This window comes from Silene latifolia, chromosome Y (genome assembly GCF_048544455.1).
Source record: "Silene latifolia isolate original U9 population chromosome Y, ASM4854445v1, whole genome shotgun sequence".
Classification (NCBI taxonomy): Eukaryota; Viridiplantae; Streptophyta; class Magnoliopsida; order Caryophyllales; family Caryophyllaceae; genus Silene; species Silene latifolia.
In genome coordinates, this window is record NC_133538.1 from 459,560,320 (window position 1) to 459,575,225 (window position 14,906).

Below are 14,906 nucleotides of genomic sequence, written 5' to 3' on the forward strand. Positions count from 1 at the left end.
GACGCACGGATTGTGGTCCTGGGGGACGGGCGTCTTCAGGGGAAGACGGGCGGATTGCTGCTCAGCCGTGTTTCTTCTTCTTTTCTTCCCTTTTCTTCATAAAATCCTTAGGGATTTCCTTGGGAATGCAAGGATCTTTCCTCATCATTGCCCAACTACTATAGTATGTACAAAGGCCTTCTAATCTTGTCTCTCCTTGATGGTTGGTCATGGGATTCAATCAATTTAGTCTCATTTTGCCATGAAAATGCACGGTTTGCACTCCTTTCCTACCAAGGACACAAAACCACAAAGAATATGCAAAACAAAGAACTAAAGACAATAAATGACCCAAATATGCATTAAAAAGCATGGGAACAAGGCTAATTCGGGGACTAAATGTGCACTAATTATGGTCACATCAATCAAATAAAATAAAAAGTCCCGAATTATTCAATAAGGCAAATGTCCAATATCTATCAAATAAAATAAATTTCCCGAATTTTTCAATAAGGTAAAATAAAAAATTACTCTACTCATTGTCGGTTGTCCTTCAGTCACAATTCCTACTGTCGTGGTTCGCCATCTCCCCACAGGCCCTGCATTTTCTTAGCGCTTTCTTGTTCACTTCCCCAGCTCGTTCTCTTTGTGAGATCGGCCTTTTCCCGAGCCTTTGTTTTTGCAGACCCTTGGAGGCAAAACCTTAATCTCACTAGGAATGTTTGTTCCTAAAAGCATCCAAATTTCAGCATTCTTGTCCTTTACCTTTGCAATACCAAAGATTTCCACTTTCATCGTGGGTAATTTTTACCCTTTCCTTGAACTCACGCAAAATCCCAAGCAACTCATCACAATGCCCAGGACTCTGTTCAACAAGTGCCACACAAGTAAACAACTCGACCATAACTCCCCAACTTTGTTTTTCTCGTACATCCATTGATGTACAATCAGCAAGCAACCGCCATTAGGGCCGACGATTGGGCTGGCGGCAGTTGCTAGTTTGCTCCACCGACTAAGCAGGTAGTCACTTGGAACTTTCTGAATTCCCCGATCTTTAAAGACACACAGAGCATGTCGACAGAGTATTCCATGTCTTTCAAACTTCTTGCTAGTGCATACCACTGAAACATCATCCTTCTTAAAACCAACCTTATACGTTTTATTTCGAACTTGATCTATGATATCTGTGTATAGAATTGGATAGGTTTTATCTTTTTCTTTATCCCCAACACCACATGAATAGCAAGCTGCTTCGACTTCCTTTTGAAACTCGCCGAAAATTGTTGGAGTGTAGATTTCTGATGCATGCTTTTCTAGGGCTAATGGAGTCGACAACTGGGGGAAGGAGTTTTTTTATTGTGCAACAAGTTTCGAATGAGTTCATCTTTGAGCATTCATTTCACTCTCAAATCTCATCTAAAACTCAACTAGGGTTAAATTAGGATTAGTGAAGTTGCTGAAAAAGTGGTTTTCTGACTCTGACCTGGAGGTCGTTCTCATCAATCCTCCTAAAAACAGATCACGAAAGTAAGCTGGAACCCACATATTTCTAATGTTGTACTTCTCCTTAAGCCACTCGTTATCCGACAACCCATGAAATTCAACTACTGTTGTCCACCTTTCCTCAAATTCAGGCGGCTCCACATCTTTGCTCCAAACACATCGGTTTATCTTCTTCAGGAACTCAGTATCTTTACATATTACAGGCCCTACTTTCTCATGCAACTTTTTTAGTATGTGCCACATGCAATATCTGTGTTGCACCTTGTCTTTCCAGGTTAATTTCATTCTTTCTTCTATCCTCGCATCTTCATCAGTTATCATACAAACTGGATGACGACTCCACATAGCCTCTATGAATTTCGTAAATAGCCAAGCAAAGGACTCCTTACTCTCAATTATAATAAGTCCAGCCCCAAAGGTCATGCATCTCTTATGATTATCCTGTTGGGGCTGGTGTCCTCTACCAGTAGTGCAATAACATTTAAATCTCTAAAAGGATCAAAGGGTATACTTTTGTATTATAATCAGTTGGTCCACGTTTATCAATAACGGTTGGCTTGCTAGATAAGTTTGACGTTATTGTCATACAGATGGCGGTGATCAACTGGTCCCTAAAAGTCACACCTATAGGATACGTTTGAGAGATGTGACGGTATGAAAATACAGTCATGTTGATGCCAAAATTGACTAAGCAGTTAGTCCAAGTTATTGACTAATAATTAGTCAAACGTGATGTTGAGATATTTTATTTAATACGGATTAAATAAAATTGGCTAAGGCGAATTAAACAGTTAATTCGTAAATTAAATATAAACGGTTATATTTAATTAATGTATATTGAATTAATTATACAATATTGTCTTTGTCGGACATGTATTAATATATCGGCTAATCCTTGTTACTAGACGATGTTTTAAAATACCGATAACCGATGACAATTTATAATAAGACCGCGTCATATACATTTAGTGATTTGGAGTCGGACCACGAGTTAAAATGAAGAGGAAATGAAAGCCCATTTCTTCTCCTCTCACTCGGTTTGGCCGAACCAAAAGAACAAAAGAGAGGCTCTCTCTCTTTTGTAACCTAAGCATATTCATTTGCAAACAAACTAGGGTTTTGAGAACAATTTTCTCTCAAAACCTAGATCTCACATCTAAAGAAACTCACAACAAATTCTCTCAATATTGCAAGGCAATTAGAGAATACATTTCTAGCACAAGGGAATAGTCTCAGACGGTCTTGGGTGTATCGATTAGGAGGAAATCTACTTTGATTTCTGTTCTTAGGCCACATCTCAAAGGACCCGAGGTTATTTCTAATGCTTTATCGTTTCTTTGTTGTTTTTCGTTTATGACCATAAATCGCATATTAAATTTACGTTATAGTCCTATAATTTAAGGGTTTTATACGGATATTACCCTACAAGTGGTATCAGAGCGAGGCCACGTAAATTTTTCTATGTGTTTTTCATCAAACGAATTTGAATCGATAAATTGTTTGCATAAAATTTCGTGCGGCACAAATTTTTTTGTCTCGGCCAAATTTTTTTTTGGAAAACCGTGCGGCCTTTCTCGGCCTGTTTTCTGTTTTTTTTTTTGCCTAGAAATGCGTGTCGCACGTTTTTATTGCTGGATCAGACGATCTTTTGTTTTCTTTTTATTCTTTGCATATTGTAATTTTAATCGATCATTATTGCAATATGTTAAAGATGTATCAATTGTAGTTTCAATTCTATACGGATTAGATTAAATTGCAATTGGGTTTTAACAAATCGTTTTGTTTTGTTAATTGATGCTCACGTTTTTTTGAGCCGAAATTTTTTTTTTGTTCTTTTGTTGCTCTCGGCAATCAGCAGCATTATAAAAAAAAAAAAATTTTTTGGGGTACTGTTCACGTTCAGTCGTGAAGAAAAAAAAAAAATTTTGCTTTGTTTTTCGGCCATGTTTTATGCATAATACGGATTTTATGCATTCGCTTGATAGTGAAACGGTTCACTCACGTACCATTTAGTTATTTTAAAACGATTTAAAGTAACGAATTATCACGGATTAAAATTAAGTTGATTAAAGCGGTTTTGTCACATAATTTTAATCATTAAAGGTGGTTTAATTTGGATAAATTTAACATAATTACGGAATTATGTCACTAATAAATTTTATTTTAGTTGATGCATTTTATTTATCGTTATTTTGAATGTTTTGAATGCTTACATTACGTATTTATTTATTTTTACAAACGGTTGTAACTTAGTGTGGCCTTAGTAGAACGTGTTACCGTAATGATGGAACACGGTCTTGGTTGTATTTTGAGATCTCGTATCTCCATTTTGATTTTTTCCTTGTAATTACAGTTTTTATTTAGAATGTAAATAGGTTTATTTTTGTAAATTTTAATTGTAATTTTGAGAAGACCAAAGATGGAGATCGGATGCTCACTCCCGCTGCATGGACAAAGATGGAACATCAAGACAAGCTTCTCGGATCCAACGGTGGATTCCAAAGTTGTATTATGTTCTTTTTACTAGGATAGGCCACACTAGGAATTTTTATTTACGTATTGCATTCTTTTATTTATTTTATCGTAACGATAGATTGCATCATTTTCCGCCTAAAAACCAAACCACCTAATAATTGCATGAAAACTGACTCATATAGAGGTCACGCGTTAGTTTTCTTTGACATTCTTATGTCACACGATCAATTTTAAGCCATCACCTAAATTAATTCATTCACGTAATGCTAGTTTTTCGTTCACTTAAAATGAATTAAAACTAAGTTGATGGGATCTTCCTCGTATAACCAAAAATTGAGAATAGTCTTTATAGGTCAAACTCCAATGAATCCCTTCTTCGTCGGTAGGCATAATATGACCCCTTCTACGTCGGGTAAGTTGGAACTGATTGACTTATTTTATCTCAACACTATGGTCACTCGTACGATCCTGTGATTATGGTGGACTATAGATAGGATTTACGGAAATCTATCGACCAAGAGTTCTTACAGAAGAACTAGCTAAACAGTTGGCTTATCAATTTACGGAAATTGAGTCTTGGGATCACTTGTATTATTCTTGAGGGAGATCAATTATGCAAGTGCAATGAGTCTAAACGATTAAAATGAATTTTAAATAGACTTAAATCACCTCGATGAGTTGCTTATTTCGTTTTTGTTTTTCTTTCTTTTTCAGCGTAGATCACGTTTTTTTAAACTGCTAATAACATAATGGCTGGCATCCTCGATGACCCAATGCCAAGTGCCACATTGGACCGTGAGTCCTGGCTTCGGATCTTTATGAATCAGATGAATCAGTCTACTAGATCAAGAATGATGGATCAAACTTCGCAGAATGGGAGGCGGCATTACGGAATGCGCCACCGCGATCGACGGAAGCTCAAGTATCCGATCGAGCCCCTCCCGCCAGCCCCAGGCCCCACGGCTCGAGTTAACGAGGTCTCCACGTATAGCGACTTCATCATGGAAGCGGGTGCGATTAAAAACGTACTCATTTTTGCAATGGAATCCAATTTGCAGAAACGCTTCATAGCCCAAGGTGCAAACAAGATTTTCACCACGCTCACTAAGGAATTCTCGAAAGCACCGAGAATCGTGACCTATGAGCATACCACTCGCTTCTTTGATGCGAAACTCCGAAAGGGCCAACCGGTTAGCCCACACATTCTCAAAGATGATTGAGAATGTCGAGAGACTGGAGGCGCTTGATTGTAAAATCAGCGAGAACATTGTGATTGACCGCATGCTTCATTCACTCCACGATGGTTTTGCGCTCTTTAGAGCGAATTACTATATGAATGATTTGAAGAAAAGTCCCCATGAACTGCACTCCCTTCTCGTACAGACCGAGAAGGACATGAAGTTCAGTGGGAGCTTGAAACAGGATGTTCTCTTTGTGTCAAACAAGGGCAAGGGTAAGGGCAAAGCTCAAGCAGACCTAGCGGTAGGTAAACCGAAGTTTAAGAAGTCGGGATCAAGTAAGAGTGGGCCTGGTGAGGCAAGTAACTCATCAGGCGCGACAAAGAGCAAGACCTAAAACATGGAATGCCATCATTGCCACAAGACTGGGCATTGGAGGCGTACATGTCCTGTCTACCATGAGGACATAAAAGCAGGTCGTGTGAAACCTGTTGGTATGTTTTCTTCCTCTTCTACTTTTATTCATATGATTGAGATTAACCACGCAAGTTACGGAACTTAGGTACTAGATACTGGTTGTGGTTCTTATCTGTGTAATCATGTGCAGGGGCTCCGAAACATCGAACCCCTCGTAAAGGGTGAGGTGGACCTGCGTGTCGGGAATGGAGCACGAGTGGCTGCCGTCTCGAGGGGAACATACGTGATCCAGCTTCCTAGCGGATTTGAGTTATTTTTATATAACTCGCTATTATGTACCAGTCTTTTCGAAAAACATTATTTCGGTTTCGCACTTGACAAACTTGGTTTTTCATTTGTAATAGAGAATAATTCTTGCATTTTCTCATTACACGATATGATTTATGGCAAGGCAGTCTCCATGAACGGAATTTATGTTTTAGATCAGACCTCCGAAATATTACATGTAATGAATAAGAAGTTAAAGGTCGGTGACAAAGATCAAACATACCTATGGCACTGCCGTATGGGACACATTAATGAGAAACGCGTAAAACAGCTCATAAAGAATGGAGGTATCTCGGCCTTTGATTTTCAATCATTTGGCATGTGTGAATCATGTCTCATTGGTAAGATGACTCGAATTTCCTTCAAAGGTGTTGGAATGCGCGCTGCTGACCTATTAGGACTCATACATACGGATGTGTGTGGACCTATGTCAATCACCGCACGAGAAGGCTATAGGTATTTCATCACTTTCACGGACGATTTAAGTAGATATGGCTATGTCTACTTAATGAAGCACAAAAGTGAATCCTTTGAGAAATTCAAAGAATACCGAATAGGGTACAAACCTCTTTTGGGTAGAAAGATTAAAACACTACGATCAGGCCGTGGTGGCGAGTATCTTTCTCACGAGTTTGATCAACACCTTAAGGATCGTGGGATTGCCTTACGCTTAACTCCACCTGGAACACCTCGGTTGAATGGTGTGTCCGAACGGAGAAATCGAACACTACTTGATATGGTTCGATCCATGATGAGTCACACCGTGTTGCCCGACTCATTATGGGGTTATGCTCTTCTGTCACCGCTTCTAATACTTAACCGAAGTTCGTCTAAAGTCATTGACAAGACTCCATATGAACTATGGAAGGGAATGGTCCCTAACTTGTCCTTTATACGGGTTTGGGGCTGCGAGGCTTATGTCAAGTGGAGACACGAGGATAAGCTCGGCCCGCGATCGGTCAAGACATACTTTATAGGTTATCCTAAAGGAACACTTGGTCATTACTTTTATTCGCTAACCGAACAACGTGTTTTTGTTGCGGCTAGTGCGACATTCTTAGAGAAGGAATTTCTCGAGAATGCAAAGAGTGATAGAACCTTCAAGCTGTCGGAGGTTCCAGAACCAAATACCGAGCAACCATTGGAGGAACCAATTCCTTCATCCTATGCAGTGAATATTCCTGAGGAACCTAGGAGGTCGGGAAGAGTCTCTATTCCTACGGACAGATACATAGGTATGTTCGAGGAACATGACATAGATGACATTCTACTCTTAACGAGTAGTGAACCCGAGACCTATAAAGATGCCATGACTAGTTCTGACTCTAAGCTATGGCTTGAGGCCATGCAATCTGAGATGGACTCCATGTATGAGAACAACGTATGGGATCTTGTTGACTTACCTGCTAAGGTTCGTCCCCTTCAATGCAAATGGCTTTACAAGATAAAGCATTCTGTAGAAGGTCAACAAGATATCTATAAAGCACGACTAGTTGCTAAAGGTTTCACCCAAGTGCCAGGTTTGCACTACGATGAAATTTTTGCACCCGTAGTCATGTTGCGTTCCATTCGGATTATCTTAGCGATTGCCGCTTTTCATGACTATGAAATTTGGCAGATGGATGTGAAAACCGCCTTCTTAAACGGTTTTTTGGAGGAAGAGTTGTACATGGTACAACCCGAAGGTTTCATCGATCCAGAACATCCTAAGAAAGTGTGCAAGCTTAAGCGTTCCATTTATGGACTTAAGCAAGCTTCAAGGAGTTGGAATCATCTTTTCGACCAAGTGATAAAGGAAAATGGATTTACTCGATTGGTCGAGGAACCATGTCTATATATCAAGTCGAGTGGGAGCAAGATTGTCTTCCTAATATTGTATGTCGATGACATACTCCTGATTGGGAATGACATACCTCTCTTAACTTCGGTAAAAGTATGGTTGAAAAACCATTTCCGGATGAAAGATCTGGGTGAGGCACAAAGAATTTCGGGCATCCGTATCTATCGAGATAGATCACGTCGGATGTTATCTCTCGATCGGGAGTCTTACATAGACAAGATCCTAGAGAGATTCAGCATGACTAACTCCAAAAGGGGTTTCTTCCTATGGCTCCAGGGGTGCATTTGAGCAAGTCTCGGGCACCCGAGACACCGGAAGAGAAAGAGCGCATGACACGGATTCCTTATGCCTCGGCTATAGGATCAATCATGTATGCCATGATATGCACACGTCCGGGCGTGGCATATGCATTGAGTATGACAAGTCGATTCCAACAAAGATCCAGGTGAATCACATTGGATGGCTGTCAAGAACATTCTTAAGTACCTACGGAGGACTAAAGATTGGGCATTGACTTATGGAGGCGATCAAAAGCTATCGCAACCGATTCTGCAGATGCTAGCTTCCAAACGGATCGAGATGACTCGAAATCTCGGTCCGGATTCGTTTTTACTCTTAATGGCGCTATGCATCACCGGAAGAGTTCCAAACAAAGTGTTACAAAAGATTCTACGACTGAGTCCGAGTACTATGCCGCGTCTGAAGCTGCAAAGGAAGCGATATGGATGCGTCAATTCTTACAAGGACTATCTGTAGTGCCTAGTTCGAATGACCCGATCACCATCTATTGCGACAATAGAGGTGCCATCTTCCAAGCTAAGGAGCCAAAGTCTAGCAACAACTCTAGACATGTACAACGGAAAGCTCATCTAATCCGAGATTACGTGGAGCAAAAGGAAGTAGTGATAGAAAAGATTGCTACAGATGATAACATAGCATATCCTCTCACTAAACCATTACGACAAGATAAGCATGAAGGTCATGTTAATTCCATGGGAATTAAACGTGTTCCTAAGTTGTAGTACTCTTTTATGGATTAGATTCATTCTCTTATGTACTCTATACGACATCATCGTTTTGATATTTATATATTTTGTTTTTCATGTGGTTTTGTACGACAATTTTGAACACCACAAAGTGAACTGAACAAACATTATATTTTTTGGTCCTTAATTGCCCACGTGAGCTGATAACTCAAGGTAATTATTTTGTGACGTTGGTTGATGGTGGGTTCAACGAGCCATAAGTCAAACGTTTGACTGACCAATCACAGAGGCGAGTTATACGGATATCTCGTAGGACACAATTGTGACATCGACGTGGAGTCCTAAATGTTTTATAACATTCGGTGCCAGGTCGTGGATAGGACCTCCATGGTGATCCTAAGAGTCGATTCTTTTGACTATCGACTGTCTCTTGAGATTAAGGCAGATTTTGGGTGACTTTCCTTTCTTTCTCACGGTCATCCGTAACAGGGGGCCAAGTAGATTTTTTCTGGGTCATTTCATGCTGTGCTTAGTTCGGAAGGAGTCGAGTTGAAGGAAATATTCAGCCTTTATCGGTACTCGATATTTCTCGGGGCCACTCGAGGAGTCAGAATCGAAATGCATGGCCATGCTCGAATACGAATCGTTTTATCGCTTAAGTTACTCTCTAGTCGGGGAAACCACTCTTGATACGGATCGATTGTAAAATACGACCTTTGCGGATCCGGAGCGCAAATTGTTTTACATTGAGTGGGAGAAATTTTAAATGAATATGAGAATCGGTTATCGCACATACACTTGTACGGACAAGTGGGAGTTTGTTGAGCCGTGTCCTCCAAAGGTGAGTGCGGATAACGTCATTGCACATACACTTGTACGGACAAGTGGGAGCTTGTTGGGGCTGGTGTCCTCTACAAGTAGTGCAATAACATTTAAATCTCTAAAAGGATCAAAGGGTATACTTTTGTATTATAATCAGTTGGTCCACGTTTATCAATAACGGTTGGCTTGCTAGATAAGTTTGACGTTATTGTCATACAGATGGCGGTGATCAACTGGTCCCTAAAAGTCACACCTATAGGATACGTTTGAGAGATGTGACGGTATGAAAATACAGTCATGTTGATGCAAAAATTGACTAAGCAGTTAGTCCGAGTTATTGACTAATAATTAGTCAAACGTGATGTTGAGATATTTTATTTAATACGGATTAAATAAAATTGGCTAAGGCAAATTAAACAGTTAATTCGTAAATTAAATATAAACGGTTATATTTAATTAATGTATATTGAATTAATTATACAATATTGTCTTTGTCGGACATGTATTAATATATCGGCTAATCCTTGTTACTAGACGATGTTTTAAAATACCGATAACCGATGATAATTTATAATAAGACCGCGTCATATACATTTAGTAATTTGGAGTCGGACCACGAGTTAAAATGAAGAGGAAATGAAAGCCCATTTCTTCTCCTCTCACTCGGTTTGGCCGAACCAAAAGAACAAAAGAGAGGCTCTCTCTCTTTTGTAACCTAAGCATATTCATTTGCAAACAAACTAGGGTTTTGAGAACAATTTTCTCTCAAAACCTAGATCTCACATCTAAAGAAACTCACAACAAATTCTCTCAATATTGCAAGGAAATTAGAGAATACATTTCTAGCACAAGGGCATAGTCTCATACGGTCTTGGGTGTATCGATTAGGAGGAAATCTACTTTGATTTCTGTTCTTAGGCCACATCTCAAAGGACCCGAGGTTATTTCTAATGCTTTATCGTTTCTTTGTTGTTTTTCGTTTATGACCATAAATCGCATATTAAATTTACGTTATAGTCCTATAATTTAAGGGTTTTATACGGATATTACCCTACATATCCACCCCTGTAAAAGAACTAAATATCATCCTATACTTGTTTTTTATAAAGGTCGTATCAAAAGAGGTCATGTCCCCGAATAGCAAATAGTTTTTAATACTAATAGGGTCAGCCCAAAACACATGTGACAATCGACCTATCTCGTCTACCTCAAAATCAAAATAAAAAGATGGACACATGTGTTTTATCTTCATAAAATGCTCAATAAGCATTTGAGCATCCCCCTCTGATGAATAATTTTTGATATCTCTAGAAAAGTTCTTAAAGTCTTCCAATGACGCACCCACATTCCTATAACCTCTAACATACTCCTTGAATAACCTATACGACTTAACTGGACCTATGTTATTTTTGGAGTTGTCAATTATCATTTTTTTGTGAACTACATTCAACTCTCTCGTTTGTGTCAAATGTAACATTGTTGATGGTGTTTGTGGCATATGATTATGACCTTCATGAAAATCATATATTTGGTATTTACCCATATCAGGACCTTCCTCCAAAATTCGCTTAAATTTAATACAAGAATTACATTCTATCCTAGTCCTTTGCCTCCTGTGATTTTTCCCTTTCGCTTCACATACTCCAGCCTTATTACACACAACTTTTTTATGCGTAACGACACCATTTTTAGACTTTTGTGAGCTTAATCTAGTCACAAACCCACATTCTTTTGCATATGCTTCATAAAACTCAACACCTAGTTCAAGCTTATCGAATAGCATACCAATAACAGGCTTAAGATGGTTGAGACACTCAAAAACCCGATTCGTGTTGCTTGAAGAACCTTCTGCTTCCTCCTCATCCTCTGCCTCCTCTACTATGATATCTGCATATGTGGTGCAATTAAAGTAAGAAAGGTGAGGGATACAAAAGCATATGAAATGTACCTTTAAAAGGCTGAAAACATCAAGCAACTACCAGGATGAATAGAGTTGTACCTTCAACAAATTCAAAAGTCACAACTTCAGGAACATTATGTTCAACTGCTATTGCAGATATTTCAAATATAGGCTGACATGCATTAGCTTCAACATTCGCTCCTTCGTTTGTAATGACATTTAAAGAAGTTTGTGATAGTATTGAGGAGTTGTCTTTGTCATTATTGCTGCAACAAGAAATGTCAAAAATTAAATAAGCAACAATACAACAGTATAATTCATGAAATGTCCCTGATTTTAACAAATGAAGGCAATTTCACAATTTCTCCAACCCTAATTTCTCAATTAAGCCAATTTGATGCATATAAACAGGAATTTGATGCATATAAACAGGAATTTGGATGCACATAAACAAGATTTTGATGCACATAAACGGTCTCCAACCCTAATTTCTCAGTTTCCCCAATTTAATTCATGAAACCCTAATTTCTCAATTAGGCCAATTTGATTCACAAAATCACATTTTGATGCACCTAAACAGGAATTTGATGCATATAAACAGGAATTTGGATGCACATAAACAAGATTTTGATGCACATAAACGCTCTCCAACCCTAATTTCTCAGTTTCCCCAATTTAATTCATGAAATCCATATTTCTCAATTAAGCAAAGTTGATTCACAAAATCACATTTTGATGCACCTAAACAGGAATTTGATACACATAAACAGGAATTTGGATGCACATAAACAAGATTTTGATGGACATAAACGGTCTCCAACCCTAATTTCCCAATTTCCCCAATTTAATTCATGAAACCCTAAATTCAAAAGCATGATTTATCAATCCAGAAACTTAAGAGATGAATCAAACCCTAATTTCATGGTTTCAACAAATTTGTCAAATCCCCTAACCCTAATTTCTCAGTTTCCCCAATTTAATTGATGAAATCCTAAATTCAGAAGCATAATTGTTTAATTCAGAATTCTAATCGATTAATCAATCCCTAATTTCACGAACAATCTAATTTAATCGGCTAAATCAACTAATTTCACAACAAATAATCATAAAGATCGAAATTTTACCTCGAATTTAAAGGCGTCATTGATTGAAGCAGCGTCGAAAGGTTGATTGTCGAAGAATTTATCATTCGATTGTAGAGAAAGTTAAGGTTTGATTATCGAAGAGGCGATGGTGGAAGGTTTTATTAGTCGACAGATGAGTTAAAGAGAGAGAGAGAGAGAGAGAAAGAATGATGAGAGAGAAAGCAAAATTTAAAAATGACTGAGATTAGGTGGGTTTGGGAGGGACGCGCGAAAAAATTTGGGGTTTGTTTGAGATAATACACATCGTGTGTATTATTGGATTGTAGTATTATTAGTGGTTCTCATGGTTCTCATTATATGGGTGGTTCTCACCGGATCTCGACCCTATATATATATATATATATATATATATATATATATATATATATATATATATATATATATATATATATATATATATATATATTCGGGATCATATGAGAACCACTGGGATAATGAGAACCATGAGAACCACTAATAATACTACTAATATTAACATTACTAATTAATAATACTAATAATATTACAATTTTACGCGCTCAACTCCCCAAACCCTTCAATTTCATTCATTTCCCAATTTTCCCTTTCTCACTCATCTTCTTCTCTCTCTTCGACCCTCATCATCCCCGTTTCAGATCGTCGCCATTTCCGATCGTCTTCTCCGATCGTCGTCGCTGCTCATCTCTATCCTACCTTCATCGTATCCGATCATCTGCTTCTCATATTACGGTTCAATCCATTCATCAGCAACATTTTCGCGAGATTTATCAATCTCATTCCTACAAATTCAAGTATTATGCTTCGGATAATGGCGATTGTACTGTAATTTTATCATGAATGTATTTTTTTCCTTCGACATTCATCAATTCCCCCGACATTCATCAATTCATATTCAACTATTAACCCTAATTTGCAGTAATTTCCCTAATTAAGGTCTTTTTATTGTTATTCTATAATGAATTCTTAGATTCGGGATAAAAATTCAGAGTTTTAATATATTGAACACATTTGCATAGAAAATCAGAGTTTATACGTTGCTTATAGTTTAGCGATTTCTGCATTTTTGTTCTGATTGCATGTTTAAGTAATTTTTAATAATTGAATTTGCGGATTTGTTAGTTTTTATTCTGATTGCATGTTCAAGTACTTTTAAATAATTGAATTTGCGTATTTTGTGAGGGTCTTTTGGTTTTAAATGATCTATATTGTTTGGATCTGAAAGAATAGTCGAGCTGGTAGTTGCTTGTTGTTTTCAGTATTTTTTAGCCAAGTAAGCTTAGGTTTTAGGATACCCGTCCTCTGTCCGTGCATGAAATAAGGTCCAGCGTGCATAAAATAGGGTTCAATGTGCATCAAATAAGGCCCTGTCCGCATCAAGCACGGCATCACTTTAAAATTAGCAGTAGGTTCATTGTCGATAAGGTGCCAATGCTTAATTAGTAGAGGGCCCTTGACTTGGAAAATCTGCATATTTTCCAAAATCTAAATGCTCTCGGTTGTGCATTGGCCAAAATTTCTATTTTCACCGTGTTAACATCATCAATACATTCACGAGATATGAGGCGAAAGATCATTGCAAGGAAGAAAAACACACCAGTCAAAATTACACAAATAAAAGGAGGTAGATCAGTGAAAGATTATTTCCCACCAAACCCAACAAATTCAACTCTAAATGATGTTGTTGACCAAAGTATGTTGTAAGAAAATCTGCATAGCTTTGTCTGTTTTTATGTTTCATCCCTTCCTTACCCCAAAATAATGATAGACTACATTTTAATGCTCTCTCTAAACTTGGATGCTTTACCTGTGTTGCTTGCTAAATGTGATATTTCCTGAATTTATCTTAGTGTTTTTCTGCATGCTTAATATGATTTTCAAATGACGGACTGCTTGTACTCTTTTCCTTACTAGTTCCTATTTCTAGTTTTTTCATTCGAGAGTTCAATTTGTGATGCTTGTAGGTCATTCTCTTACTGGTCAATTACTTATACATAGCCAAGTATGGCCAATTGGTGCAAGGGGTGGGTAGTCAATATTTTTGAAGAAGATAAAGCACTTTTTGTCAAGAATTACGTAAGAGAAAAAAAGAGGCTATGAGTTTGTCATTTGCTCCCTTAGACAAAGTTCAGCTTACCGACAACTGTTATCAAGCCCAACTTGATGATGTTTTCAATAATAAAGATCTAGTGACTAACATATTTAACCAACTAGATTGTTACGAAGATAAGGGAAATATGGCGTTGATCTGTAGGAATTGGTCTCAGCTTATCCTCATACACCCAAGTGCACCTCGCATTGAACATGCATATGGCATTTCTCTACGAACCAATGATATCAATGGTGTAAGAATTGTTC

General features: G+C 38.0%; 1 protein-coding gene across 1 annotated transcript; it reads right to left on the bottom strand.

Annotated features, from left to right (window-relative positions):
- Positions 1-1,395: 1,395 nt before the first annotated feature.
- Positions 1,396-14,411, bottom strand: LOC141632877 (protein FAR1-RELATED SEQUENCE 5-like). Its single transcript, XM_074445381.1, has 4 exons — positions 14,356-14,411; positions 11,527-11,693; positions 10,763-11,414; positions 1,396-1,942 (listed from the first exon to the last, which is right to left on the bottom strand). The coding sequence occupies exons 1-4, from the start codon at positions 14,409-14,411 to the stop codon at positions 1,396-1,398; spliced, it is 1,422 nt and encodes a 473-aa protein (XP_074301482.1).
- Positions 14,412-14,906: the final 495 nt, after the last annotated feature.